Consider the following 27,650-nt stretch of genomic DNA (forward strand, 5'->3'; position numbering starts at 1 on the left):
TTGATATGGAAGTCTCTCCTTAACTTAGCTGCCTTGAGCTTGGTGTATAATGAAAGGTCACCCCAAATAACATACTTAATATTAAAGTCACCTTCCAGCACTGGAACACAAAGGAAAAGAGGGGACGAGAAAAGAGAATCAATAGGGTAAATAAATATAAAAAATCAATATATTCACTGGTTCATTCACCAGTCTTGTAAACTTGGTAGACCTGGTTTCAAGCTTGGATGTAGAGAGAAAACTGACTCCAGAGCAAAAGCAGTGCATGAGTCCAGCTGTATAAAGTACAAAGCAGGCAAAACTTCTCTATGCTTTTAGAAGGATTTGGTTCCTCTGTGGGAACAGTGACAAGAAAAAGGCACAAGAGTGCATCTCGCAGGGCTGTGAACTCTTCTGATTCATCTGGGCGCCGATTACACACGTCTGTTGGGTTTGTGAGCTTGTGCCCTTAACAATATACACATTTTACTGTGTGGATATCACACACCAGTGCACAGTTTAAAAACACGGGGACTTCCCTGATGGTCTGGTGGTTAAGAATCTGCCTTGCAATGCAGCAGACACAGGTTTGATCCCTGGTCCTGGAAGATCCCACTTGCTTGCAGGCAACTAGGCACAGGCCACGACTACTGAAGCGCTTGAGCCTGGGTGCCAGGCTAGAGAGTGTGTGCGTCACAGTGAAGACTCTGCATGCTACAACCAAAACCCAGCACAGCCAAATAAGCTTAAACAAAAATTAAAAATCTGTCTGGGGGACAAGAAAATCCACATTGTTGAAAAGCTGAATAGAAATATGAATTGCTGTCTACACTTATGAAAAAGCTAACTGAACCATGCCCTTAGCACTGCATTGAGCAGCAGTAACGATGCTGGATTCAGATCATATGGTCTTATTATTTCCCTTGCTGTGTGGTCCCCCAAAAGGCCCCTCACAGTGCGCTTGTGTCAAGTTGACTAGAGCTGTGCGACACTGTAAGAACAACTCTTAAGATGGATACTGGCACTTCTTTCATTTAACTTTGACACTGTAACTTGTTACCTACACACAAATGTGTGAGAAATGTTTGATATTATGCCATTGTTACTGAATGGTATTAGCAGCCTTAATAATTACACTGGAAGAGCAATACAAAAAAAAAAAAATCCTGGGGTGATTATCATTATTCAGATTCTGTCAAGGTGAGAAAAAGGACAATAAAGACATGTTCAGGAATGAATTTTGCCCTTTGTTTTCCATCTTGATCATCCAGTTTTTCTTTAATACTAATTTTAAAAAAGAACAAAGCACAAAAGGCTGTAGTAGGATCGGAGAATATAAATGGATACAAGAGTGACACTCCACTCAGCATGAAGAGTCTTTTCAGGCTGAACTCAGAATATTCCTTCCTCATTGTCTCCTTCTCACTCAGGTTAAGTAGATGCATAGTCCTTTCACAAGTCTGCCAGAAGGGATAAACCACTCCAATTCTAACTTTCCCAAGAATCTAAATTTCAGTTCATTGTTTTAATATGGACAGCAGTCAAAGACAGTAAAAGAAAAACAAAACAAAAGATCAAACACCCTCTTATTGTATTAAGAAGACATGTGCCACATATCATTAATATCCATCCATACCATGCCTTGCCCTAAAGTGTCAGGATCTTTTATAAGGAAGACACAACAGTGATAGTCAATTCTCTAGGCTCATATAATGAGAAAACCGCACACCATTTGAGTGGATATAAATATTTATCATTTTATACACTGTTTACGTAGCCAAGGAGAAAGACATTTCTATCACTACTCTCTGAAAGGCCAGAACTCCTTGGAATAACTGCTCACAGTCACCCACAGCATCCAGCAGACAATTTTCGATTTCTTAGGAAATTTTTGTTTTTAAAAAGCCAACTATCCCTTGACCTGATCTTTTTTTGAGTTGTCATACATGGAGAAACAGAAATAACATGGAAACCAGAGATGGGAAGTGAGACTCCATGATTCCACGTGTTCCTAGAGGGCATCCCTGGTGGCTCAGCTGGTAAAGAATCCACCTGCAGTGCCGGAGACCTGGGTTCGATCCCTGGGTTGGGAAGATCCCCTGGAGAAGCGAAAGGCTACCCACTCCAGTATTCTGGCCTGGAGAATCCCATGGATACAGTCCATGGGGTTGCAAAGAGTTGGACACGACTGAGTGACTCACAGTGTACAGTGTATTCCTAGAACCAGAGACTAAGAAATCCAACATGAGAAGCATAACTTTTCTGTTTCTCTAATATTAGTATATATTATGAAAGGATGATGTGTACCTGATGGTGCCTAAGTTCACATATTTCCATGTTGAGCTACTTCGAAAGATACTATTTCATTATCTTCTCAGTCCTTATGGAAAATGCCTGGGGTTGAGCTAACTGAACTAGATTTGGTGAAATGTCTATCTGTGTATGAGAACAAAAGAAACCCTTCACAAACTGGCTATCCATTATGTGGTTATACATACTGCCATCGGGGAGATGGTCCATTGCAAGGGCATAAACACACATGGGTTTGGCTGACATTATTTGGGTGCTCACTACAAGCTTGAAAGAGAGCCTCCATAGATGGTTGTTGACTACCAGATTTTCACTCCTGTATTCATTTTTTTTAGCATAGACTTTCAAAAAGCAGCAACAGGCAGAGTAACACTGGTAGTGACAGCTTGGTGAACAGTGTCCATGAACACATTTTCAAAGACTAGAAATAGGAGAACCCATTTTGACCAGAAGAATGGAAAATTTAAAAATCCTCTGGGGCAGCATTTCCCAAAGGCACCGAAATCTGACAACATTTTAAGACAATTCCTATTGACAGTGTGATCACTGGAACTCATACAAGCACATCCATTCATGTCTATATTAATGGATTTTTTCCCTACGATTTCTCCCATTGTTTTGCCTGTTAATGAATGAAGGATGTCTTTATATAATGTTTTAAATATTACTGATAGAGTTTTGTGGCCAATATTTTGGTTAAATTGATTAAAATGTATAATAAAACTAAATACATTCTTATTGAAAGATGCATCAGATATACTCCTAGGTTATTTCAACTGAATTAAAAACTTATTTCTAAACAAAAATCTGTACATGAATGTTTATAGCAGTTGTATTTATAATTACACAATGTTGGAAACAATCAAAATATACTTCAATAGACAAAAGGATGAACAAACTATGGTAACCCATACAAAGGAATACTATTTAGTATATACTGAGCACTCAAGAATTGATGCTTTTGAATTGTGGGGTTGGAAAAGACTCTTGACAGTCCCTTGGACAGCAAGGAGATCCAACCAGTCCATCCTAAAGGAAATCAGTCCTGAATATTCATTGGAACGACTGATGTTGAAGCTGAAACTCCAATAGTTTGGCCACCTGATGCCAAGAGCTGACTCATCTGAAAAGACCTTAATGCTGGAAAGATTGAAGGCAGGAGGAGAAGGGGATGACAAGGATGAGATGATTAGATGGCATCACCAACTCAATAGGCATGAGTTTGAGTAATCTCCGGGAGTTGGTGATAAACAGGGTGGCTTGGCATGCTGCAGTCCATGGGGTCACAAAGAGTCAGACACAACTGAATGACTGAATTGGCCTGACATACTATTTTATTATATTTATAGGATATTTTAGAAAAGACAAAGATATAAAGTCAATAGGGGGTTAGAGAATGAGGAAGTTAATAGGTAAAGCTCACGGCTTTCCTTAAGGTAGGAAAACTATTCCATCTGATACAGTAATGATAGACATGTGTCACAATGAACTTATCAAAATCAATAGCGCGTGCAAAATTTAATACATGTAGATTTAAAAAAATGAGATGTGGAGTTCCCCAGAATGGACTGCAAACTGTGACAAAATAATATAATTATATTCCCACTGTATTTTAAAAACTCAAGTGTATAAATACAGATCTCCACACATATTTGTCCTCCCTCTATCATCTGGGAGAGTCTAAAATCAAAGGCAATCCAGCAGTAACAAGTGCAATTAGCACACTTCGCTTCTAACGACCCCAACAAAAGGAACCAGGGCTCCTTGGAGATAGAGGTAATTCCAGAAGCGGGGCGATAAATATACAAGATGAGCCTGAAGCATCCTGCGCATCAGCAGGTGGACTTCTCTGGTGGTACAGTGGATAAGAATCTGCCTGCAATGCAGGAGACCCGGTTTGATTTTTGGATCATGAAGATCTCCTGGAGAAGGAAATGACAACCCACTCCAGTATTCTTGCCTGGAAAATCCCATGGACAGAGGAGCCTGGCAAGCTACTATCCATGGCGTAGCAAGAGTCAGACACAACTTAGTGACTAAACCACATTGATAATGTCACAAAATGTCAGTTTTCCTCCCCCAACACTCTAACCCATTAGACAAATCTAAAATGAGGGAAATTCTACAAAAATACCTGACCAGTTCTCCCTACAAGTGTTAAAATGTAGTGTCAATATCAATTCATTAATTTTAAAAAAGTTTACCACATTAATGTAAGATGTTAATATTGATAATAGTGAAATGTGGGTGTGAAGGTATATGGGGACTCTATTATAATTTCACAACCTTTCCATAAATCTAAAACTCAAATTCAAAGTTTACTTAAAACTAAAAGAAGCTCCACACACTTAAGCATATGATTTTTTATTTTTTAAAAACATCCCATAGCTGGGAACAGATGTTCGCTCCATATGTATCCAAAGATATGACCTTAAGTCAAGGCTTATACAGGGACATGATAATTCTAGAAGAGAGAACACTGGTATCCAATTTAACAAGTCTCTGGTTTTGGATTTTGATCCTAGAGCCTCCTAATTAAGTTAATATGGCCACACTAAACCACATTAGTCCGCTAGGGTTGCCATAACAAAACACTCCAGCCTAGGTGATTTCTACAACAGGAGTTAATTTTCATACAGTCCTAGAGGCTGGGAGTCCAAGTTCAAGGCGCTGGCAGGGTTGGTTTCTCCCAAGGTCTCTCCTTGGCTTGCAGATGGTCGCTCTTCTTGTGTCTTGTCACACAGCGGTCCTTGTGTTCATATGTGCCCCTGGAGTCTCTGTGTCCAAATTCCTTCTTCTGGCAAGGACACCAGTCAGACTGGACCAGCGCCTGCCCATTTGTCCTCACTTAACTTTAATCACCTCTTCAAGGGCCTTACCTCCAAATACAATCTCATTTGAAGGTCCTGGGGGTTAGAGCTTCAGTACGTTAATTTTGTGAAATAGAACTCAGCCCACAACACAAATAAATGTATATCTGTATTTTTTTCAGTAAAGATATGATAATAACATGCAACCAACAATATATAAAATTTTATATAATACGTAATGTGCACTGATAACACTAGACATATATAATGCTCTTTTCTAAAAATCTATGCAGTGTTTTCCGCAGGACCCAGCCTACAACGGAAGCTAAATAAAGTGTATCTGTCATGATTTTGTTTTCGATAAGTTTAGCTACACTGGGATTATTTTTCTAGAATTCCCTTTCCTATGTTTGTCCTGGTTAGGTTTGGCGTGAGCTTTTGCAGGCAGAAGTGGAGAAGGCAGAGACAACATCAATGAAGGATATTGGACACTGGGGCAGTGCATGCCTGACTCAGCAGGTTCTCAAGCACACCATGAAGACAGGGAGCAGAATCCAGCTCACGGCTCTTTCAGCAGCTCTAGGCTGTGCTCCTCCAGAATGCCTAAGTCCTGGCCCAGGTCCAGCCCTGTGACCAAGGGCATCAGCTGCTCCTGCAGGAACATTGAGGTGGAAGTGCCAGGTACAGGCTCCTTTTGGATTCCAGTGTATTCCTGGTCTCTTCCACTTCACTTCTGGTTTTCCTTCCTGTCCAATGCAGAGAAAAGAGCTTGTCTATCAATTCTATTGTTGTGTATAGTCTAATCTCTATAACAACTCCTTCCTTACTCTGTGGACTGCTAGTTTCTCTGCATGCCTGATGTTGTTGTTCAGTCCCTAAGTTGTGTCTGACTGTTTGGAACCCCATGGACAGGCAGGCCAGGTTTCCCTGTCCTTTGCTATCTCCCAGAGTTTGCTTAAACTTATGTCCATTGAGTCAGTGATGCCAGGCAACCATCTTCTCCTCTGTCGCCCCCTTCTCTTCCTGCTCTCACTTTCCCAGCGTCAGGGTTTTTCCAGTGGGTCAGTTCTTGGCATCAGGTGGCCAAAGTATTGGAGCTTCAGCATCAGCTCTTTCAATGAATATCCAGGGTTAATTTCCTTTAGGATTGACTGGTTTGATCATGCTTGATGAGCAGCTCTTATTTTTATCCATCATAAGACTTTGAGTATATTTTAAGCTTGTGTGCCTCAGTTTTAAGGAGGGAGGAGGGTTCAGGATGGGGAACACATGTATACCTGTGGTGGATTCATTTTGATATTTGGCAAAACTAATACAATTATGTAAAGTTTAAAAATAAAATAAAATTAAAAAAAATAAAAATAATAAAATTCACTTCATAAGGTTGTTGTTAGGATCAAATGAATATACATGAATAGTGTGTTTGGCATAAACTTTTAAATATTAATCTCTGTGTAGTCCTAAAACAATTATTCATTATGCTAACCTTAAGTGACTAACGTTGCTTTGGATTTCAGAAGAAACACATATCAACATCTCAACACCTATTCCAGAGACAGTTATACGGTGAATTTCCCCTCTCCTGCCCTCAGTGTATTTCTTGAACTCAAACCACTCTTGCGGCTTGCAAAGATTCATAATTGGTATATAAAGACGAAATCCAGAAAGTCTGACATGGTTATAAAGAGAAGACTCCTTGGTGTCATGTTCCCTGACAAAAAGAAAATGAATAAAATCATCTTCAACACTGGCACAAATATGATTATACTGACTTTAAAGTCTTCTAGTACAGACACCAGACACAAGGAAGAAAGCCTTGTTGGCTTAGAATCAGACATGAGTCTGAGACAATCCGTATGTTCCCACTTACAGCCTCATAATGTAACTTTTTTTTTTAGGGTATCTAATTATAATATCAAATACACACACACATGCAAACTTGCATTTCTTTCCTCCATACATCTACATACATAACTTTATCCTCAGTTCTTTTAACAGCTTATATATCTTCTTTACCATTTTTTTATGTACATGCATACTTTGTTTTATTAGGCTTCATAGATACTGCATGTTTTGATTTTTTTTTTTTTTTTTACAAATTAGAGGTATGTGGCAAACCTGTGTTGTCAGATGATGATTAGGTCAGCACTTTTTAGTAATTTTTTAGAAATTAAAGTGTGTACACATTTTTAGATATAATGTTATTGTGCACTTAATAAACTACAGTATAGCATAAACATGACTTTTATATACACTGAGAAACCAAAACATTTTGCAACTTGCTTTATTGCAGCAGTCTAGAACCCAACTGGCAATATCTCTGAGGCATGCCTGTATTGATCTATATGCTTATCTATGCATGTGACTATCCTGCCATTTAAATTTCATCATATTTTTCTCTATGTAACATTACTGATAAGAATAGAAAAAATGGCACATATCTCACATAACTGTGATTGCTAATCAACCAAAGAATAAAAGCAATTTGGGCCTAAAACTCAAATAGCAATTTTCCAAGTCCAGTGAATCCAGGAAGCACAACTATTAAGTCCACTATGCACAAACATAAAAATCGAAGAAATAATATTAAAAAATGTTCAAACTCTAGGAACCCCTACCAGCTCTGAGAGGTAAGATATTGACAAAGGTGTCCCACATTCATTTTCAGCCAAGACTTCAGGATTTCACAAATGCGTGTTTCAGAGCTGCCCTGACATGCAGTGCATCCCTTTCTTTGACAGGCAAATGTGGGCAAAGGCTAGACTCTATATGCTTTTTCTCTCTAGCCCCTTTTAATTCATGATTTTCTGAAATGAGCATGTAACAAAAAGTCTAACACTGTAGGTATTGATGCTAATACACAGAGCTCTAGACACAAACATGGCTTGAATAACTTAAGAATGATTTGCCCTTTTGCCTCAAAAAATCAATAAATGTGTTGAATCCTAAAATATCCATTCTTATTAATCTATGAGGACAAAAAGATAGAAAGACAACAGGATCATGGAACTGTCTAGGTAGAATTCCACCCATGTTTCTTAAACTTCCATCTGCAATACAATGTTTTTTGTTGTTGTTGAGTGTTTTGATTTTCCTTATAAGGACAGGTTTACTGATATGAGAATACCTCTCAGTACTTCAAGTACCAAAAGATTACTTGAATCAGAAGCAGTAGATGTCTTATCTTTTCAGAAGTGTTCAGGGTAGACTTGGATGAAGTATTATTCACCATAGAAAATCTACCAACAGGGAAGTGGGTGTAATTTTCAGAGAAGTTACCCAATGTATCCAGAAATAGAAAAATAAAAAATCTGAGTAGATGGACTCCCCTGGTGGTCCAGTGGTTAAGAATAAGCCTGCCAATACAGGGGATGTGCGTTTGATCCCTGGTCCAGGAATAGTCCACATCCCACAGGTCAACTAAGCCCATGCGCTGCAAGTACTGAGCCCATGTGCCAGAACTAGTGAAGCCCGTGCACCCTAGAGCCTGTGCTCCCCAACAGAAGAGCTCCCCAATGAAGAGCCCACACACAACTAGAGAGTGGCCCACGCTCGCCACAGCTAGAGAAAGCTGGCACAGGGCAATAAAGACCGAGCACAGCCAAAAATAATAAAATAAATAAACAAAGCTTAAAAAATGTAAGTAGAAGACATATTTCTGAAGAGCTTAAAGAAACAATACCAGGATAATTAAACTGAGTTTAATTTGATAATCAAATTGAGTTTCATTGTGAGTGAGCACAGGGATAAAATGGAGGGAAAAAATAAAAGGGAAAGAAACAGAAAGTTAGCTTTAGCCACTCTTATGAATAGGCTGGGAAAAAATTTACTGGCTAATGATTGAAATTCATTTTCTAGAAAGAATTCGAAGATTTCTGGTGTTTACATGAAATTCCTAAGTTAACAGTCCAAATCTACAAGAAGAGACCATTGAAAACATCCAGTTTATGTTGGCAATGAAACCCCAAAATAGAGTTGGGTCTGGAGTTCCTGAGGCAGCCCTAAAATGACTAGTTCTATAATTTTAACTATTTTCAAAGTGACTCTAGAAGGTAGATTTCTATATAAGTTTAATAACTTCCCTAAGTTATCCTATAGGAGAAGTAAATGGCAGCCCACTCCAGTACTCTTGCCTGGAGAATCCCATGTACAAAGGAGCCTGGCAGGCTACAGTCCATGGGGTTGCAAGAGTCAGACATGACTTAGCAACTAAACCACCACCACAAGCTATCCTATCTGCATTCATGTATTTGGGTTGATATTTAGCCCATAGAACATTAAAACTAAAGATATCAGGATTATAAGTTGACCAAAAAATAGTAAGAATCCCATTAGAAACAGTACAATAAATTGATTGTATATTGTTATCACTTAATTGATTCATAAAATGTCCCCTTACGGTTTAGAGACTACAGAGGAGTAAGCATTAAAGCAACATTTGATGGAAGGAGTTTTCTCTTCACAGAAGCCTTTCAAATAAACCTTGTTTATATCCCCATCATTATACACCAATCTTGTTCTTAGCCACCATGTAGAAATAACAATGCCTTTTCGAAGACTAAGTGGTTTTAGGTACCTCTCACAGTTTATTGCCAGTAAATTTCCCATTTGTATACTCCAGTAATTTCTAAGCCATAGATCAATTAGGGAGACCTTTGGGAACCACCAAAATCTGCATATCAGAAATCACTGCTTCATTTTTATCATAAGATAGAAGAAAACATTCAGTTACTATACCAACTGTCTATGTAGTCCCTGGGGTCGCAAAGTGTCAGACACGACTTAGCAACTGAACAACAGGAACAGTGCAGGTCCCTTCCTTCTGCAGAACAGAAACTGTACAGTCCTCTCCCTTCTCGGAGTTTGGAAACCACAGCTGTTACAGATCCTGATACCAGGTAGAGCAGCTGGATTTCTTCGAAAAGTGTTTATTTCAATCTTCATGATTTCCCGCCCATGTTTTCCTAAAGAATTTCAATTTTGTTTGTCACTCTGAATTAAATAAGACAAAAACGATAATCAAATCCATCAAGATATGTTTTTCTCTCTCACTTTGCATCTCTCCTTTAAAATAGAGAAATGCTACCAAATCTTTTCAAAATCTAGCTGAGAGAGAGGAGGAAAACCACCACCTCTTCATTATGAAAAAGATGTATGTTAGGTTTAAGACAGTTTGTCAGTATGAACATCCTTTGATCTTTTAAGCTTCTGTAACATAAACTGCTTCTTTAATAATGAAAAATATGAAAATGAATTTCTAATTATTAATTGGGGAAACTTCTTTTTATGGGATGAAAATGTCTATCGGGCAGTGACAAGAATAACAAGCTAATGCATATAAGCTAGAGTCATCATAATTTTTAATTTGCTCTTTAGAAATTGCAAATTTGACTATTTAGCTGCATGTTAAATTAACATGTGACCTAACATAGATTCAAAATTCTCTTCTCATTAGACATGTGTTTTTATAGCTTTCATAGTATAAAATGATGCAGTTTTGCAAGATACTTTTTAAAAATAGTTTCTGGGATCATATAAATGTCTGAAATCTCCAAAAGGGCATAAAATATGAATTTATCAAATTCTTAGATACTAATAAACAGTCTGATGTATGACAATCATTTTACTTTCTTCAATTTGGTGTTTACCAGTTAACTTTGATTTTTTTCAGTAAATCTATTTTGAGCACAGGTTGGAGCCACTGCCACAGGTCTGTTGTACCATAAATACAACTGAAATACACAAGAGAATAGAATTTGAGAGTATCATATAGTTTCCTGCCTCCATTCCTGACTGCCTGCCACCTAAACAGTTCATTCCAAAAGCCATTAAGTATGGCTGGGCAAGTAAGAATTCACAGAAAGGCAGGAAGGTGGAGGTAGAGTGAAACAGCGATAAACATTTGTGTCAGGGAGTCAGGGGACGGGCAGAGCAGCAAATGAAAATCACTTACTACAGCAGTGAGGGGTGATGCTAACCCCAAATACATCAAGGGAAAAGAAACAGAGTTCTCACTGTTGGAGAAAAAGAAACAATTAGAATGAACCTTGTGGTGTTGCTTTGGCATTGGAGGTATAGAGGTGAACTCATGGTACTGCATGTGGGGGTGTAGATTTGATCCTTTTGCTATAAGAAGACTTTATTAGGACAACTGGAGACCTCTGACTGAGGGGGGTGCATGCACTAGCAATGGTGTATCACTATTAATTCCCTAATTTTGAAGGTTGAATTGTGTTTGTGTAGAAAATCATCCATGTGGCAAAGACTGATTGAAGAATCTCACGGTGATGGGGTATAATCTCAGCAATGCACCCTCGAAAAGTTGAGGAAACATTAATTTGGACTACAACTGCAACTTCTCTCTAAGATTAAATGTATTCCAAATTAAAGGTGATGAACAACACAAAAGAAATAGACTGTATTTTACATGGGCCTTGGGTTTGAAGACGTTTACCATAAAAAAAGGCTTCCCAGGTGGTGCTAGCAGTAAAGAGGCCACCTGCCAGTGCAGGAGACAAGAGACACAGGTTTCATTCCCGGGTTGGGAAGATCCTCTGGAGGAGGGCATGGCAACCCACTCCAATATTCTTGCCTGGGGAATCCCATGGATGGAGGAGCCTGGTGGGCTACAGTCTATGGGGTTGCAAAGAGTCAGACACAACTAAAGTGACTTAGCACACATATACACACCAAAATAGAATAAAATTACACAGAAAAGACATACTACTAGTGGTAAGAGAAGACAGGAGAGTGAGAATAAAACATAGAAGGGTCAACACTAAAACTACTCTCAAATGTTAACACTTTACCTTTGGCTGAGTCACTGTTTCAAGTAGAGTAAGTCCCCTTGCATATTATGTACTGACATCCATAACCTCTGTAGTTATGACCCTTTGCAAAGCAATGAGATTTTCCTTTCCAAAATAAATTTTACTAAGTAACCTCTTGACCTTCTGATTTTTTGATTAATATTTTTTGATGGAGAGTGCATTCTCTTTTGCAGTCACCACCAGGAAATCCAGAGTCAGTCCCAGTTATTCTCTTTAGTTTTTACTTTAATATTAACAGCACTTCAGCCCCAGTTATTCAGCAAATGGCTCTCAATTAATTTTACTGTGATTTGAATTTCTATGTGATATATTGTTCTTATATTTTTAACATGCTGATATTCCTATTTTTAAAACTCTAGAAGATTTCACGCACACTTCTCTTTGTCCAACTCCTGTCTTCTTTGTCCAGCTCCTCAATTTAATTTGGAAAGTATGCTAACCTAAAGAGCTCTTCCACCTTGGAAAAACAGTAATTATTATTGATAGGCAACAGAATCATTAGGCAGTGGAATTATAGAGCATATATAAGTGGAGTTCTCTCGAGATATTATCAAAGTTTAGTATAGCATACTGGTTAAAACCTTGGAAAGAAGAGCCACATATCTGGATTCAATCCCAGCTCCACCATTTAATATCTCAGTTTGGATTATCTATTATTTTCCCCACTTTTCTGATTAAAAATAATGAATGGAAAAGTTAATATCAGTACTAATGTTAAAAGACTGTTGTGAATATTGCACACTTTTAGCAGCATTGGGAATATAGCAACTTTTTTAATACACATTGATCACCATTAGAGAAGCCTTGCATCTCAAAGAAAACTAAGAAAACCTCCAGTGCCATGTTTTATACAACTTTGCACTCAACAACACAGTCATTCATACCAGCTCAAGTCCTACTTGGCTTTCTCATCCATCCCTTTATCTCCATCTTTACTAATATACCCTTTAGAATAAAATAGGGTTCATTCCAATGTACGCAATTGTGAAACACAAAGTTAAGGATTCTTGAGCAACTTTTCATTGGCTAAGGCATTCACAGGGCTTCCCTGTGAATGTTCAGTTGGTAAAGAATCTGCCTGCAATGCAGGAGACCCTGTTCAATCCCCGGGGAAGATCCACTGGAGAAGGGATAGGTTACCTACTCTGGTATTTCGGGGCTTCCCTTGTGGCTCAGCTGGTAAAGAATCCACCTGTGATGCGGGAGACCTGGGTTCGACCCCTGGGTTGGAAGATCCCCTGGAGAAGGAAACAGCTACCCACTCCAGTATTCTGGCCTGGAGAATTCCTTGTACTATCTAGTCCATGGGGTCGCAGAGTCAGACATGACTGAGCGACTTTCACTTCACTTTCAAGGCATTCATCTCATATACACAATTTATTGAATGATACTAGTATAAGCAGCTCAAAGATGGTTGTGAAGAAACAAATATCAACTGAGCACCAACTCTATGGCTATGCCAAGTAATTCGAATATACTCATTGAATTTTTCCAAACATATTTTCTTAGGTAAGGATTCTTATGCACACTACACAGAGAAGGTAAGGCTTAGATGGGTTATATCACTAACACAGGTAGAAAGCAGACTTGCAGACAAATTTTCTGAGATTCTATTTCCAAGCTAAATACAGAGTTCATTTTACCTGAACCCAGGGGTGGATGCAAGAGATGAGAGTTTGATCTCTGGGTTGGGAGGATCCCTTGGAGTAGGAAATAGCAACCCACTCTAGTATTCTTGCCTGAAAAATTCCATGGACAGAGGATTCTGGTGGGCTATAGTCCACAGGGTAGCAAAGAGTCAGACGCAACTCAGCATAGGTGTGAAAACACAATCAGGGTCTACAGTCCTTCACTCCAATATCCAATAGCATAAAAATATTTAAAGTGTCTGGAACCTTGCTAGCTTGGGATCCACAGTTAAAATCAGACAAGCTCACACATCGCTCTTTACGCAATATTGCTATAAAAGTGAATTCTCATCAAGTTCTGAAATAAACAGTAGAATATAAAAGAGCTCTGCCTCCAGTTTCCAAATAAGATACTTCTAAAATAATTTGGCTGCCATTTGGGCAAATATATATGTGTGTTTTGTCTTGACAGCCTGTCAACTGGCAGACAGTTCTGGAATATCACATTCATTTCAATGTAATATTGGTAAATTTCTCAATTATAATTTTATTTTTCTCTCTTTGCAACAGTGAAATCCCCCAGTCCTTGCTGGCATTCTTCAGGGTGTTCAGGTGCAGGTGTTGGCATTTCTGCAGTAGCAAAGGAAGAAAAATGAAAGAAGGAAGGCAGGGAGGGAAGAGGCAGGCTGGAAGAGAACAGTGGTGATAGGGAGAGAACAGAGATAGGAGCTGACCTTCATCCTGATATTCACCTTCATGAGAAATGAAGGGAATAATTCACACTTGACAATAAAATAGTGCAGCTGCCTCTTCCTCCTTTAACCAGAGAGGCTGGAGTCAAACAGAAACCAGACGCCCGATGCATAAAATCGATACAGAGGAACAGTCCAAAGGTAATACGGGAATGAGATTAATAAAAATAATTTTATAAACCACAACTACCAATTATTGAACACTTACTTACTTTATGGCATGCCTTTACCTTGTATTTTATCAAGCGATTCTCAAAAAATGAAAGCAAGATAGAAGTTGTTATCTTTGCATTGTGGCTAAGGGAAATAAGGAACTGTTTCACCTCCTTGAATTTCAAAGTCAAGCAGATATTCAAAATTTCATCCATTTGGTTTCAAAATCCCCTTCTTTCAACTGCAGATTATCCCATGTGGTTTTCAGCAGAGATGTAACAAGCTACACATTTTTAAAATAACTATGTAAGTTAGTGTAGATTATTTCTTTTATAAAGAAATACTATACTATATGTATACATAGTATAGTATTGAGCAGTATAAATATAGTATAAATACTATACTATATTTATAAAGAAATACTATACTATATTGCCATACTCTTATAAAGAAAAATCTTTCAGATAAAGGAACAATGTATAGGTACACATACACATTGTGTTATATAGCTAATAATATCTTTAAATTCCTTTTCTTAGCAGAAATTGACCATGATGTTTGTAGAAGTCTGTATTTTATTGTTTTCCCTCAGAGTATTTATCAGGGACATGACTCATATACACAGGAATGGAAGCCTCTGACACATCTACAATAAATAGGTATAGACTTGGCCATTAAAGATGTAGAAATTACAATAAGAGGAAAAAATAGCAGCTTTCTGTTGATCATTTATTCATAATTAAGTATTCTGTATGTGGGGCTTCCAGGTGGCTCAGCAGTAAAGAATTAATCTGCCAATTCAGGAGACGTGAGTTCTCTCCCTGGATCAGGAAGATCCCCTGGAGAAGGAAATGGCAACCCACTCCAGTATTCTTGCCTGGGAGATCTCATGGGCAGAGGAGCCTAGCAGGCTACAGTCCATGGGGTCATAAAGAATTGAACACGACTTAGCAATTAAACAACAACAATTCTGTATGTATTGTAAGTGGTAATAGTCCTTTAAAATCACCTTACACTAACAGAGACAGACTCATAAACTTAGAGATCAAATTTATGGTTGCCAGTGGAATGAACGGGGGATGAAAGAGTTTGGAAGTTTGGTGGACAGGTACACACTGCTATATTTAAGATGGATAACTAAGAAGGAACTACTGTACGGCACATGGAGCTCTGCTCAGTGTTATGTGGCAGCTGGAGGGGAGGGGAACTTGGGGGAGAATGAATACACGTGCTTGTGTGGCTGAGTCCCCTTCTCTGTTCCACCTGAAACTATCACAACATTGTCAATCATCTATACCTCAATATACAATAAAAAGTTATTTTTTAAGATGGATTAGACAAGTTCTCTGCCCTAAATAACTTGATGAAATAAGAAGCAAATAAAAAGAAAGAAAAAAAAATATATAGTATTTCTCAGCTCCTGTTTACCTGTCAGAATTTAAAAGAAGTATGAACATGAAGGTGTTTTTGATCATTTGTGGGTTCCTTTCTGTTGTAGTAGTGATGGAAGAGAGATAACTTCCTGCTAGAAATCCCTAGAAGTTTCCCACAAACTTTTCCTAGAAAAAGTGTCATTTCAGCCTACCATAGAGGAGTGACTTGATTTTGATAAGAAGGGAAAAAATAGATAAAAGTAGGATTCTTCACACAAGAAATAGACAAAATAGAGTCTTGGTAGAAGAAATACACTGGTAAGATGTGAACACCTGAAGTCAATTCTGATTTGCTGCTACAATGGGTGCATCTACCAAATTATAGTGTAGGTTAAAAAACAAGAGATCAAATGACGCCAACCTATTTACCTAATTTGGGTTTTTGATTTGTATCTCTATTTGTGTGTGTGTGTGTGTGTTTTATCACATTATGTTCACCTACTTCTAATTTATGTGATTTTGCTGTGATGCTGGGAGGGATTGGGGGCAGGAGGAGAAGGGGACGGCAGAGGATGAGATGGCTGGATGGCATCACCAACTCGATGGACGTGAGTTTGAGTGAACTCCGGCAGTTGGTGATGGACAGGGAGGCCTGGCATGCTGCGGTTCATGGGGTCGCAAAGAGTTGGACACGACTGAGCAACTGAACTGAACTGAACTGATATCTTTATAGGTTGCCTTAAATGCAGTTTGAAACAAACTAGGGTATCCATTCCATCCACTGTATGCTTAGGAATGACTTTGGTGATCTAGGGCCCTGGATCTTGGATTCTGTCTACTACTTTTGTCAGACAAGGAAGAACTCTAAAATTCTCTTTTATCCTGGTATAAAGTCCTGGGTCAGGAATTCCTGTATCAAGGCCAGAGTTTGGGGATGAGTGAAGCGAAAGTCGCTCAGTCGTGTCAAACTCTTTGCAACCCATGGATTGTGGCCTGCCAGGCTCCTCTGTCCATGGAGTTCTCCAGGCCAGAATATTGGAGTGGGTAACCGTTCCCTTCTCCAGGGAATCTTCCCAACCCAGGTATCAAACCCAGGTCACCCACATTGCAGGTGGATTCTCTACCATCTGAGCCACCAGGGAAGCCGGAGATACTGGACTGGGTAGTCTATCTCTTCTCCAACAGATCTTTCCAATCCAGGAATTGAACTGTTGTCTCCTGCATTGCAGGCAGATTCTTTACCAGCTGAACTGCCAGATAACACTGATTTGGGGATAAATAAGCAAATACAAAAAAAGGGAAGAAAAAGGTAGAAAACCATGTTTTGAAATAAATGTTCTGTAGAGTATAATGAATATTTCAATGGCTCACAAAAAGTGGGAGTGAGTCATTGGTGATAGCAAGGATTCTTTTAAAAGTTCAGTTCAAATATCAAAATGAATCCGCCACAGGTATATTTGGCAAAACTAATACAGTTATGTAAAGTCTAAAAATAAAATAAAATTAAAAAAAAAATAAAAGTTCAGTTCAAGTAAGATAAGCACAACACACAAGCCTCTAGTAGCTGATTTCCTAATCCACTCTAGACTCTACCCACCAGCTCAATGCAATATCTGGCTGACTACAGACCTAGACACTTTTCTATTTCTCTATGTGCTATATCTGCATGTGAATACACACAAACAAATAATTAAACATCAAGCAAATATCAATAGGATTAGTCTGGCATGTTGGAACAAATCTTGATAAATCCGCCTCAGTAACAATACTCGAACTCCAGGTCTATGAGAGGAATACAAATTCAGCCTATTGAAGTACTGTCGTGCAAGGAGAGAGATTTTAATAAAACTGCTTCGTCAGTTCCTATTACATAGGGACTAAAGCTATTGAGCTGTGGAACTGAGGCCAAAAATGGGGATTTGGAAATGCAAATTAGAGATAAGATGGTAATAAATGTCTCTTATTCAGTCACACACTATCCCTGATGCCAAAAGCTATTTTAAAGATGATTCTTAATAGTTCTGTGAAAATGGAAGCATACATACCCAAAATGGACATCTCTGGCACGGTGGCATGATAGGGTCCGTTGAGAAACTCTGGGGCATTGTCGTTGATGTCTTGGACTTTAATAATAAATTCAGAAGGAGGCTCAAGAGGCTTATTTGTCTCCCAGTCCACTGCCTGAGCTGTTAGGGTGTACTCAGCTTTTTCCTCTCGGTCAAGTCTTTTTATAGCATGGATATCTCCTGTTACGTCATTTATTTGAAAGATAGTCCCAGCTCCATCGCCTGACAGGATGTATTTGATTTTTTTGCTCCCAGGATCCAGGTCTGTGTGTAGCTAAAATGAAAGGGGACATTGGTTAGCGATGTGGCAATTTGCAAAGTATGTTTTAAATACCTCATGTTTCAATATAAAGTTGTTTCTTTCTACAATGATTATAATTTCATCAATTTCTGCCAACAGTAGCTGCACAGAGAGTCCATGCAACCCTCTGTATATCAAGTACAGTATATGAGAGTCAAACAAATATGTTTGAATGCCTTTAAAAAATACTCTGGCCTGTTCAGTATAAATTGATATACATTTACAACGATAAAAAAAATTGAGCAGAAAACACTAAAGTATATGTGTTCCTTCAATTTATTCATATATTTACTTGCTTAGTATGATCAGATCAGATCAGTCGCTCAGTCATGTCCAACTCTTTGCGACCCCATGAATCGCAGCACACCAGGCCTCCCTGTCCATCACCAACTCCTGGAGTTCACTCAGACTCAAGTCCATCGAGTCAGTGATGCCATCCAGCCATCTCATCCTCTGTCGTCCCCTTCTCCTCCTGCCCCCAATCCCTCCCAGCATCAGGGTCTTTTCCAATGAGTCAACTCTTCGCATGAGGTGGCCAAAATACTGGAGTTTTAGCTTTAGCATCATTCCTTCCAAAGAAATCCCAGGGCTGATCTCCTTCAGAATGGACTGGTTGCTTAGTATGAACTGATGTGCAATTAGAATGATAAAAAGATTGATAAGAATATATAAAAATGTATGCATTCTTTTCAATTTGTTAATAAATTTAAAGTTATTATTATTATTAGTTATTTTTATGGGCTACTATCTGTGTGCCAAAACTGTGTGAATCACTTCTCATGTACTAATTCTTCTCATTTTTTCCAAAAGTCATTGAATTAGAATATTTCATATGAAACATGAGAAAAGGGAAGTTTGAGAAGGTGTATTGTAACATCTCCACAGTTTCTACTTGATAGAAACAAGTGCAGCAGCTCTGGCTGCTATATTCATAACGCTGACATAATTCTAACAATCTGATGGATATTAAGACCTTACGTTTGTGTAAGTTATTTTTTTCCCCTTTGATTTGTATAATTCTTCTAGTCCAGGAAAATTATTCCCATTTTACAAAGATGACTGAAACCAGATTATGGGAGCACATTTTCCAGAAATGGGACTTCTTTGAGAAATAAAAACTTTGCAGCAGGAATTCAGATCCATCTTCAATCATGGCAATAAATATTTATTGAACACCTACTCTGCCTAAAACATTTTGGTATGTACTGGGGAAAACAGAATCCCAAAATTTCATAGTTTATTCTCAGGAGGGAAACAATAGTGTTGTGATATATGGAGCTTTTTCTTTATACTATATAGACTCCTATTAAAAAATAAAATAAAACAAGAATATATATTTTTAATTCGCATTTTTAAAAGGAAAATTCATTGGATTATAGTTGCAAAATATTCCTCAAATGCACATATTTTCAGATAAACACAATTATTTAAATGCCAATATAATTAGTTATTGGGCTTCCCTGGTGGCTCAGATGGTAAAGAATCCGCTGCAATGCAGGAGATCTGGGTTCGATCCCTGGGTTGGGAAGGCCCCTGGAGGAGGGCACAGCAACCCACTCCAGTATTCTTGCCTAGAGAATCCCCATGATCAGAGAAGCCTGGCAGTCTACAGTCCATGGAGGTACAAAGAGTCGGACATGACTGAGCAACGGACTTATGTGGGGAAAGAGGAGAGGCTGAGACGAGCACACAGATAACCCCAACACAAAGGATCTGGCAAGTGCCATAAGAATTGTTTATGGAGTGCATAGTTCATTCTTGCATCATGAGATTTTTAAATACCTGTTCCTTAAAATATATATATATATATGTATATATTGAAGGAAAAAAGTCTTGTGCAAAGAAACTCCTAGAAATCAAAAGGCATTGCATTCTCTTGGAACTCACTTTTGATTCAGAACAGATTTTATCACTTTCTTTGCTAATTTAAATTTTATTTAGCTCCTCAATAAATGAAAAGAAAAGATTATACAAAAGACATAAAACAGCAATAACACGTCCAAATGCATCTAGATCGCCTATTTTACTTCTGAATATTTTTAAAAGTTAAAACATAAGATTACATCAAATATTTATCGAACCTCAAATTGTATCCATTTCATTTATTGTACTAAACTTATTAACAAAAGGAAATATTGAAATGCCACTTCATCTTAATGAATGTGGGAATATAATTCATTAATGTGATATTAATCCAAATTTATGATCATTTTAATTTATGTGCATTTTAATATTCTATTAGCATTTTTATTAAAAAAGAAAAATTTGAATAAAGTATGATTCATGGGTGTTCCCATTCATATACATGCATTTCTGAGACTCAGAATGTATTGATATGTGTCACTCTTGCCCATCACAGTTTTGCTATCAAAAAGTAAGTCATTCAAAATAGTGTTATTATTTATGTTAGAACTTATTTGTGCCATATTTTCCATACATTTATCAATAGCCTCTGATTAGTAAATCATATCATATTGTTAGATTTTGATGGTCCTTTCCTTTGTATTTAGAAATAACTGAGGGAGAAGGGAACAGCATAGGTTTTGAAAAAACAATAAGCTAAGTAAGACTCAGATCTCGCTAACTACGTGAACTGAAGAAATTAACACATTTATTTGAGCTTCAGTTACTTTGCCTCTATTATGGAGATAAGATAACCTATTTTTCAGAATTGGTTTTATAATCTGAGATGATCTATTTGAAAAACAGAAAAATTAAATATTAACTGTATAATAACTGAAGCTGTTTCTACTTCATAACATCCTCTGCTGCTACTGCTAAGTCGCTTCAGTCATGTCCAACTCTGTGCGACCCCACAGACGGCAGTCCACCAGGCTCCCCCATCCCTGGGATTCTCCAGGTAAGAACACTGGAATGGGTTGCCATTTCCTTCTCCAATGCATGAAAGTGAAAAGTGAAAGTGAAGTCGCTCAGTCGTGTCCGACTCTTAGCGACCCCATGGACTGCAGCCTACCAGGCTCCTTTGTCCATGGGACTTTCCAGGCAAGAGTACCGGAGTGGGATGCCATTGCCTTCTCCATCCTCAACTATATACAACTATCTGAAAACACTATAATAAAGCCTATCTGCAAGCTGAGTGAAAAGTTCCCAAAATTCCGTCCTGAAAAAATGGAGAAAAAAGCTCTTAGCAAACACTGTGTACTTCCTCTTCTTCTGGAAAATTATTTTTAGCAAATCTCAGCAAAATCCAGAGCCCTCATGATCTTAAAAGGCAGAGTATTGTGTTTCCATATTCATTCCTTTCATCCAGTTATTAATATTGACACACACATACACACACTTGAACATGGCTTATTGAAGTAACCAACTTAACATTACAAATAAAGACCTGTGGGTGTGTAAGAATAGCAATTTACAGGGACCAAATGTTCATAAGACTCCACATCTGGTCCTGAGAAATCAGAATACATGCTAATAAGCTGCTGCTGTCTTGGTTGGTCTTCATGTGTCTGTTTAAACCTGCTCACTTCAATGTATCAAGACTGTTCTGTCAACCCACCCCAGGACCTTCTCTGTGAGATCGTGATGCCAAAGACATCCCAAATTTTCACACACCATGCATCATCTGGAAGTGTGAGGACCATCTCTCCTAAGGGCTGCTTCTCCTAATTATACCAGGATAAGGGCCACATGCAAATTGGCTGCAGTGGTAAGATGTTGGCCTGGCTGTGGTACAAAGACCTCATCCATTCATTGGTTAATTATGCACCAAACATGATTATAAGCAACACAGACATGGTCTCTGCCCTCAAAGACCCACAGCTTTGTGGGAGATAACACAAACAGAAAATATCTGTTATTGTTACTGTTACTATTACGGTCACACGCACTGACTACTTATTATCTGGTAAACATCTTGCATCTACATATGTAATCTATTCTCACAGCCAACCAGAGACCATCCCTTCATTTCAACAATGAAATGACTGAAATTCAGAGATTTTTAGGGAACTTTTCCATAGAATTTACTATCAGCAAGTGGAAATCTTAACAGCATAAGGTTTAAAGTAAATTTCCTGGATTCAAATACATGCCCCAAGGCTCTGATACAGAAAGAAAGCTGGGGTGGTGGGGGGAGGTGGCGACGGAGTGTATATGTTAAATTTATCTAACTCACAAAATAGAGTGTGGGGAACAGCAAAGGCCACTACAAAAAAGTAATGATTTGGGTTTCCCTGGTGTCTCAATGATAAAGAATCCACCTGCCAGTGCAGGAGTCACGGGTTCACACGCTGCTGAGCAACTAAGCCTGGCATCGTAATAGTTTTGTTTCAGTAAATCACAGTGGTAGGCAGGCACCCATTAGCAAAAGTCTTAAAAGCAAAGGGAAAGAGGAAGTCAGAGGAAAACTTAGACATCAATTCACAAAGCTACCTCAAATTAGGATTCCAAGTTCAGCCCCACACCCATGATCTGTGTCACCTACAACCAGATGAACCCCTGTGGTCACTCCCTGCAGCCTTGGCGAGGAGCACCGAGTGTCAGGTATACAGTGAGCAATCCTGGTCATTCATTGGTCATTCATGTTGTGTCTTCAATTTCAGGGATCATAACAGGACTACAACATAATTGAGCTGAATTGTGAGCATCAATGCAATTACACCCTCACTATCTTTCATATATTTGCATAATATCCCCTTTTAAAACTTTAAAAGCCATGGGAGGAAACATTTGCATTTCCACTTTCCTTTGCATTCCCACTGCCTAGTAAGGTGTCTGTCATGCTCTTGGGGCTCAGAAAGTATTTGCGGAGTAAGGTAAAGGAAGGGAAGGGAAGGAAAGAACACTGTCTCATTTTATTTTCAAAATAGTAATTTCAAGAAGAGTGAACAAATTTAGCAATGTGAGGTCTAGTGAGCTGAAACCTTATCTACTCTAAACATAAAACCCTGAGTTCCCTCAATTCTGCATTCAATTTTAGCAGAACTCCTGAGACATAGCAGAAGGAACATCAAGGGAAGGACGAGTGGATGGATGACAATGGATGAATAACAGACAACAGAGGAAAGTGCCTGATATTCACATATCACTGTCCTCAGGATAAGAGCCCCTCCCACCCTATTCTTCAGTGTCACCCATCTCTCTTTTTTAAATTAGATACATATTTTTTTATTTAAAATAAAATACTGCATTCATTTTAAAAATTTAAGTGTGCAGTGAGATTAGTCAAAACTAATACAAGCATTGGCTAATCCCTGTTTAATTATACTACGTACAGTTTGTATTTCACTCTTCTAAATTTATATATTGAGCCTATATTGTCCTTACAATAAGAGAAGAAAGCAGCTAAACTAATCTAACATCTAGTGATTTCAGCCAACTTATTATGAACGGCTAAACTACTTTGAATTTATGGCACTTTCTGCTTATTGAGGCTAGAAGAAAATAACCTTTTTGCTTTTCTAAATGTTCAATTTATTTCTGAATTTAAAATTAGTAAATTTACCCTTAAAGATCAGATGACCGAAGATAGTTCTGTGGCTGTCAAATTATAAAAGTACAAACTACTTTTCCACCTTCTTCTGCAGAATTTCTGAGGACACTAAAGTACTTCTAGTATCAATACAGCAGAGCCGAGAGAAGATAAAGTCTCTTCTGAGTGCCTATCTTAAAACCAAAGAATGACTTAATTACCGTGCTTGCCAACCTCTTCCTGGAGAGTGAGTGATGTAGAATAGGACTCAGTGAACTATGGGGGAAATCAGTTCCTCACGTGAACATCTGTAGCTCTGACGTCAGAACTTACTTTGAAGTTCCACTCAATTCAAAAGGAAATCCCAGGAGAGTTTCTCAAATTTCCTGTCTTCCTCTAGAGTTACTGGGAGAGAATCAGCATCTTTGGAACCCAAAGGGTTAACAACGATCACTACAACATGAATCTCTCTCACTTACTGATTCCTGGTTTTAATCAATCTATTCTCCCTTGGAGAGAACAGCAAGCTTAGCACACTTAAATAAAGTCACATCTTACACTATGTTCTCAGTATCTAGTAGGTGGCTGTCAGGGAGACACAGGTGCTTCGGGCTAACGATCTATATCAGTTATGAATGGATGGATAATCTAATTCTTAAATGGTAACCAATTAATATAAAAGGTGGGACCAGAAACGTAACAGAGTATACATTTTTGACCAAAATGATAAAGAATGCAGGACTTCACTCTAAATCACGTACACATTTAGGCTGCTAGGGGAGTGAAAGGGCAAGTAAGGAGAAAGAGCAAATTGATACAGGAAAATAATACATTCCTGTTTCTGAACTGCTCCCCCACCAGAAGGACCGGAAGTTTGACTTGAAGTCTACTTATTTTAACCTGTAGTTCAGTCTTCTTGCACACAATAGAACATCTCACAAAAGATGCTGACCCAACATGAAACAGTCCATTCAAGAATGAGTTTGCTTTCATCATTGTATTCAAGTAGAACTAGACAACCATGGGTTCTTGATGCTTTGAAAGTGAAAGTGAAGTTGGTCAGTCGTGTCCGACTCCTTGCGACCCCATGGACTGTAGCCTATCATGCTCCTCCATCCATGGGATTTTCCAGACAAAAGTAGTGGAGTGGGTTGCCATTTCCTTCTCCAGAGGATCTTCCTGACCCAGGATAGAGCTAAATTAATCATAATACGACGGTGGGAGATGGAGTAGGAGGAGTGAGATTGGACCACATCGCTTGTAAGATGCCTTTATATGCTGAAATGTTACAACACTTTAGTAAATCTAAATAATTATTTCATCCAGTCATGCTGCCTTATATTCCATTTACTTTATTGAAGTATGGTTGATTTTCAATGTGGGGTTAATTTCTGCTGTATATCAAAGGGACTCATAGATAGACTGATATGCTTTTTTCATATTCCATTTCATTATGGTTTATCACAGGATATTGGATACAATTCCCTGTGCTATACAGCAGGACCTTACTGTTTACACATTCTATATATAACACTTTTCCTTGCTAAGCCCAAACTCCCAATCCTTCCCTCCCTTGCTCCCCCATCCACCCCCACACCGGCAACCACAAATCTGTTCTCTATTTCTGAGTCACATCATTCTTAACAATTTGCAGAAACAAATTATATAACTACAGCTCAGTAATAGACATAAGAACACCTCAGCATGTTAGTAAGATTGAATTGGGAATATGCACTTACATGTGTGATCATACACTCTGAAGAAATAATTCAGTGAAATAATAACAGGCCTTCATTCTCATACAAACCAAATTACCATGAAATTTGTCTTACAGGGTGAAAGAATGAAGAAGACACAATCACCGATTAAAAGACTAGAACAGAGCATCTTACAATGCAGGTGACCTTCTACGTTGACAAAAAAGTTCTGATGTTTTACAGGAGACAAATGTGTAGCATCCTGATATCTCAGATCTGTGGTCTTTGAACTCTGCATTAGCTGCTGGTGTGAGTGCTGAATACCTTAACCTGGCCAAGGGGAGCAATGCCCAGAGAAATAGAAAATTGGAAGCAAGTCTGAGTAAACTGCTGCTTCTGGCTGCAGGAATCCAAAATTATCATCAGAATTAGGAATGCAATACTTGTGCTACTGTTTAAGATAGTAAGTGCCACAAAGACAGGGCCTCCAGGTATGTTATTCAACAATCTTCTCAACAACAAGCATAGTAGCTGGTACATAGCAGATGCTCAGTAAAGTCTAATGGCTGTTGTGTCTGTACAGGATCTATCATAACGGCCTGCACCTTTTCAGTGACTTTACTAGGATGAGAGGCACAGGTTCTGTAAATATATGGATTTTCTCAAGTTCACATAATTAACAAATAACAGAACCAGATGTAACTCAGTAAATCAGATTTCAGAGCCTATACATTTTGGCATCTTTCCAGAGAAACCCCCAGGACTGCCTGGGGGTTTCCTAGTTCACTGTATGAGAAGTAGATGGGCTGGAGCAGGCTCCCTACTCTGTCCCTAAACGGCAATAGGCATTTTTTAAAGACATTTAGAAGCCATGTGCATGAAGCCATAAGTACAGTTTGTCCTATAAAAGCTTGAAATAGAGTAGAGACAGAAATAGAAAGGCAGTATGCTCAACTAATAGGAATGCAAACAGAGAATATTGACAAGAAGAGGCTGGCAGGCTGTTTACCAAGAGACTTTGCAAGCCAACACTTATGACCTTGGCAAATTCGCTACTTTCTTCAGTCTGGACCACAGCTTTATGGGTTTGGAAACATGACATGTAAGTTTACAGAAAATCCAATCTTTCTTAGCCAGACTCCAATAAAGAAAGTTCCCAAGTCCAATTTTTTTTAAAGGAATGTTTTGATGATAAACAGCATTTCAACTATCTGAGAGATCATGATAAGCAAAATTTCTCCTTATATAAAGACCCACACACAAGTGAAGCCAAATTATCCTTGTTGATAGGATTCAGAGAAAGGAGATGGATCCATTCCATAATGATGTCATAGGAAAAATAACATAAGTGTGCCTATCCTACCAAAATGATCTTAAACATGCTTTGAGAATGCTTAAGTTCTATATTCTCAGATTTCTTTTTCTTTTCTTTAAGTACTGAGATCAAGACTCCAATATTTAAGCAACTATAGGGGCATAAAGGAGAAGGAAATTGCAATCCACCCCAGTACTTTGCCTGGAAAATCCCATGGATGGAGGAGCCAGGTAGGCTGCAGTCCATGGGGTCGCGAAGAGTCGGACACAACTGAGCGACTTCACTTTCACTTTTCACTTTCATGCATTGGAGAAGGAAATGGCAACCCACTCCAGTGTTTTTGCCTGGAGAATCCCAGGGATGGGGGAGCCTGGTGGCTGCCGTCTATGGGGTCACACAGAGTCAGACACGACTGAAGTGACTTAGCAGCAGCAGCAGCAGCCAGTGTTCTTGCCTGGAGAATCCCAGGGACGGCGGAGCCTGGTGGGCTGCCGTCTATGGGGTCGCACAGAGTCGGACACAACTGAAGTGACTTACCAGTGAACTCCTTTCAGTTGGACATATCTTTGGAAGGACCGATGCTAAAGCTGAAGTTCCAATACTTTGGCCACCTGATGCGAGAAGCTGACTCATTGAAAAAGACCCTGATGCTGGGAAAGAGTGAGGGTGTGAGAATAGGGCAACAGAGGATGAGATGGTTGCATGGCATCACCGACTCAATACACACGTTTGAGCAAATTCCAGGAGATGGTGAAGGACAGGGAAGCCTGGCATCATGCTGCAGTCCGTGGAGTCACAAGGAGTTGGACACAACTTAGCAACTGAACAATAATACTTTCTTATCGTATATATGTTGATAACATACTGGCTAATATATTAAATCCTACAGGGTTGGAAGTCAATATGTTTCTTTAAGGCAATCAAAGATTTATAAAGTAGTAATTGATATTATGGGAACCAGAATGAAAGCCTGATAAGAAATAGAACAAACAGGAATACACT

The 27,650-nt window shown here is 38.6% G+C and overlaps 1 protein-coding gene across 1 annotated transcript in view; it reads right to left on the reverse strand.

Moving 5' to 3' along the window:
• The window catches only part of CDH8 (cadherin 8), a 382,099-nt gene that overhangs the window by 225,113 nt on the left and 129,336 nt on the right, over positions 1 to 27,650 (reverse strand). Inside the window, exon 3 of the mRNA XM_025268779.3 lies at positions 17,881 to 18,175. Coding sequence (XP_025124564.3) covers positions 17,881 to 18,175 — 295 coding nt within the window. The remainder of the gene's footprint in view (positions 1 to 17,880; positions 18,176 to 27,650) is intronic.

Source organism: Bubalus bubalis, chromosome 18 (genome assembly GCF_019923935.1).
Source record: "Bubalus bubalis isolate 160015118507 breed Murrah chromosome 18, NDDB_SH_1, whole genome shotgun sequence".
In the NCBI taxonomy this organism is placed as follows: domain Eukaryota; kingdom Metazoa; phylum Chordata; class Mammalia; order Artiodactyla; family Bovidae; genus Bubalus; species Bubalus bubalis.